General features: G+C 28.5%; 1 protein-coding gene across 1 annotated transcript; it reads right to left on the bottom strand.

Moving 5' to 3' along the window:
- Positions 1 to 46: 46 nt before the first annotated feature.
- LOC126900650 (lipoamide acyltransferase component of branched-chain alpha-keto acid dehydrogenase complex, mitochondrial) lies at positions 47 to 1,498 on the bottom strand. Its single transcript, XM_050676524.1, has one exon. It carries the CDS (start codon positions 1,457 to 1,459, stop codon positions 155 to 157), a length of 1,305 nt encoding a protein of 434 aa, XP_050532481.1. The 5' UTR covers positions 1,460 to 1,498; the 3' UTR covers positions 47 to 154.
- Between the last annotated feature and the right edge of the window lie 2,938 nt (positions 1,499 to 4,436).

Below are 4,436 nucleotides of genomic sequence, written 5' to 3'. Positions count from 1 at the left end.
TGCACTAGGTACTAATTTTGAATTTAATATAAATAAATAAATGAAATCTGTTAAGTTTAAATATTTATTACGTAAAAATAAAATAAAATAAATCGTTTATACAAATGTGTACATAGTTATAAATTATCATTACTTTATTTTCGTTTAGTCTTTTTTAATTTTTAGAGAGTTGAGTATTGGCTAATATTAATGCAGGATTTTCGACATAAATTTTCCAATCATTAAAAAATCTGGCGACTGTAGCACCATCCAATATTCTATGATCGGCTGCCCAAGAAACGCTCATGACTGGAGTTTTGACTAGCTCATCTTTTACGTTGTACCTAGGCCTGTACTTGACTTGGCCCAAAGCAGCCAATGCTACTTCCGGTGGCATTATCATAGGTTTAAAAGAGGAACCTGTTATTGCTCCTATGTTTGACAGTGTAAATGTTCCTCCGTTAACATCGGTTGGACTCAACTTTCCAGCATTAGCTTTGATTCTTAATTCCTTTAATTTTTCGGAGATTTCATTTATCGATAATGATTGAACCTCCTTAATGTTGGGTACGACTAGTCCCAAAGGTGTATCTATTGCCACTCCTATGTTATGTGTAGTGTTCATTCGCAAATGGTTGAAATCGGCAGTTGGGGTACAATTCATGTAAGGATGGAGAGTAAGTGCCAACGATGTGGCCTTGATTAAAAATGGAAGTATGGTTAACTTTACATGAGGTGCTAATTGAGCTTTTACTTCCATCAGTCTAGTCAAATCAACTTCGTCAGTAATAACTAACAACGGAATTGTATTAGATATATCCATTGCATTGCGCATAGATTTTCTGTAACCAGTAATTGGTACCAATTTTGTTGTTTCGTCCAAAAGGTCTTCTTTAAGCACACGACCATATTTTCCACTACCTTTAATAGTTTTTAAGTCTATACCTTTTTCGGCTGCTATTCTACGCACAGCTGGAGTGGTCAAAACTTTGTCAAAATTATAAGGTTGGATAACGGCTGGTTGAGTTCGAACATTAGTTTCCACATTAGTTGCTACTATTTCCGGTTCAATTTTTGATTCCGTAGCTATACCTAACTCAGATTCCAACTCGATATCAACCAAAGGATCACCCACTTTGGCTAGATCACCTACATTATAGTGTAATTTCTGAATCGAACCCTTATATCGGCTAGTTATGGTCACGGTGGCTTTATCGCTTTCCACCTCGCACACGTTGTCAAACTCCACAACCTGATCGCCGACATTCACGTGCCATTCCTTAACGGTCACTTCGCGTATGCCCTCTCCGATATCGGCCAATATAAACGGAACTACTTGTAGTTTTTTACTTGTACAATAACTTAAAACAACTTCACATCGGAAACCGCTCAACAATAAGGCTGTTTTCCGGTCGGCGCGCAATAACCCAACGACGGTTTTATACGATTTTAAATGTCTGGTCAGCAAAGCGACAACCATACTTACGGACCCAAAGACCAACTGATAACTAATTCCACAAGTCATAAATGCGTTTATGATAATCAGCTGAACCCAAGGTTAATAATTATATAGTTCAATCGCAAACGCATTCGATTTTATGAGATAACAATTATTACAGTTATTGTTCCTTCTATTGTATACATAAATATTCACTGTTCATTACACTGATATGAATTATGTACGCAAGTAGTAGGCAAATGAAATGAATAATAATCAAACTACTAACGTAAAATTTTTTTATTATTTAATCACTTCAATACATTTACTTCGTAACATTTATAATTCTCGAATGATGAACTGAATATTTCGTTATTTTACCTCAACTAATTTCTACATTAATATATTACAATAATATATTAATACATTAATATATTGGCTAAGCCGAATCAATAACATGTTATATTAAAATATTTCTTTAAAATGAAACGGTAGCACAGTGTGAATGTGCACATAGTTAGGACAAGGTAAAATGATATCGGAAAGTGATTAAAATCACTTTATGAGAAACACTTCGATACAAATCTATAGATCATGTTTAACTTTAAAAAAATTATGTACTATACCAAAAACAAAATAAACTCCTACATCCTTATTACAATTTTTATGATATATAAGTGTAATATATGAATAAATATATAATAAATTTAAATTTACTTATTAAATATTTAATTATTAACTCAACTTCGACGGTCATTTGCACATAAAGATAGGTCGTTGGTACATATTTTTTTTAAACTTATAGTACGTTACATAAGCCTTAATCTAGCATATATTTAGAAAACACAGTAATTCCTTAACATTTTCAAGAGTTTAGTTGAAAAAGTTATAATATTTATACGTATATTTCAAGTTTTAAACACCCCCTGTATGATGGAAAATTGTCTAGTTTAAAAAAATATATATCAGATAAAAATATATTATTTGAAAGGGTATATATAAACTATATGCAATATTTCTGGAATATTTTCAAAAGTTAAGTCGAAGAAATCGTTTTTTGTGTAAAAGTTGTTATTTTGAATTCACCCTTATGGCCAAGTAAATAGTCAGATTTTCAAAAAACGTATAATGAATAAAATGAAAATACATAAAGATTTTATATAAAAAAAAACTATTTTAATTATTTCATTTTTGAAAATGTTAGAGCAGTTTTAAAAAGAAAATACATGTATGAAATGTATGAAAAAGTGTTAAAATTTACCAGTTTTAAAAATTTTTAATTTTTGATTATTTTACTAATTACATATAAAATAATAATTAAAACATAAAACACATCATAGTAAAATTAATACCTTCTCAGCTTTGCATCGAACAAAAAAAATATTGTTTTCAAATTATTACTGATTTTGATATTTAATGTGTTAAAAATAATCTGTCCAAAATTTCATTTTTAACCAATTTTTTTGTCATTTAAGTTAATGAAAAAGTTTTGTGAATGTTTATAACAAAAAATAGTTGAATGTGTTACCATTTAGCTCAACTTGCTAGTTTGATATTAATATCATTAAATAGAAAATTTTATAAGAATTAATAAAATGGTATTTTTAAGATTAATATGCATAAAACCGATTATCGTATTAAACTTAATTCAGTAAATACTTTTAAAATATAAGTGAGAGCTGAGAAAATAAAATACAGCCCAAAAAAAAACCACATAGTAAAATAATTTTAATATGAATAATTAATTTCTTCTAACTAGACTACAGTGTTGGAGCTCTCGATATTCATTGAAGTTATTAAATTTAAATGAGATAAAAAATTAAAAATAAAAAGAATTAAGAAAAAAATGCAAAAAAACCATACCATAGGTTGGTTGGAAATTCGTACCCCAAGCGTAATAGACACAAGTGTTATCGACTCAGCAACTGAACGTAGCGTTCGTAAGAAGATAAAATTGACAATTTAAGCTAGTTCAAATTTCGAAGTTATTTATCTCGACTTAAAAGAAGCAAAAAAATCTAAATGACCTTAACTTTCTATGCTATTACAATTAGATTTATATAATATTTATGAAAATTTGTGTACTCCCCTTGTAAGGCATTTTAAATAAAAATAAAATATAAAACTCACAATTTTAACACAAATATAGCATATTTTTGAATACGGTAGTCATTTTCACCACGAAGACAAGTCCATAGTTCAAATTTTTTTTTTCAAATTAAAATTTATTACATTAGCTTCAATTTAAGATATATATAAAAGTGTCAGTATTTCCGGACAAAGTTAAGTAGAAAAAGTTGCCATTTTGAAACCCCCCTTCGGCAGGTAAGGGTCAAATATTCACAAAAATATATAAAATGATAGGCAAATACATAAAGTATATTAAAAAAATTACATTGATTTGTTCATTATTAAGAAAGTTGTGGTAGTTTTAAGAAAAAAAAATTGAAAATATGTCAAAAATTATTGATTTTTAAAACTATAATTTTTGGGGGGACTCCCCCATTTACGGAGAACGAGGGAATTTTTTTTTCAATTTTTGACGGTTATGTCTTCGACTAAATACAATTTGTGATCTTTTGACGTATTGTTCATCATAATCGGTCCAGTGAGAGCTGAGATTGAGTGATAATATACACAAAAAAAAAACACATCATAGTAAAATTAATACCTTCTCAGTTTCGCATCGAAGCTAAAGAAGATTACTATTATACTAAATATTTACAAACAATTTAGTGCGTTGTGATAAATAAAAATCTAGCTTTTTTAAATATCTTACAATTATAAAGTAAAAATAACCGAATAAATTTTCGTTTCTAGTCGGTACTGAATATTACAAATTTTGAATACTACTTGTCTGTAATTGCACTTCAGAAAGAATTATGTTAGAAAATGTAATTTTTCGAAGAATTCAAAACAAAAATAAAAAATGGATGTATTTTAATATGATATTAATTGATTGTTACAAAAATTTAGTGGTTTACCTACGGCTTAATTTCTATGGTATCTTAATTTTAAT

This window comes from Daktulosphaira vitifoliae, unplaced genomic scaffold (assembly GCF_025091365.1).
Source record: "Daktulosphaira vitifoliae isolate Bord-2020 unplaced genomic scaffold, ASM2509136v1 Scaffold_3, whole genome shotgun sequence".
Taxonomy (NCBI): Eukaryota; Metazoa; Arthropoda; class Insecta; order Hemiptera; family Phylloxeridae; genus Daktulosphaira; species Daktulosphaira vitifoliae.
Note: the sequence above shows the minus strand (reverse complement) of the source record. Positions and strands in the feature narration are given on the sequence as shown.

What these genes read in the sequence shown, in the direction of transcription:
- LOC126900650 (XM_050676524.1), bottom strand. Translation starts at nt 1,459, where the DNA reads ATGGTTGTCGCTTTGCTGACCAGACATTTAAAATCGTATAAAACCGTC.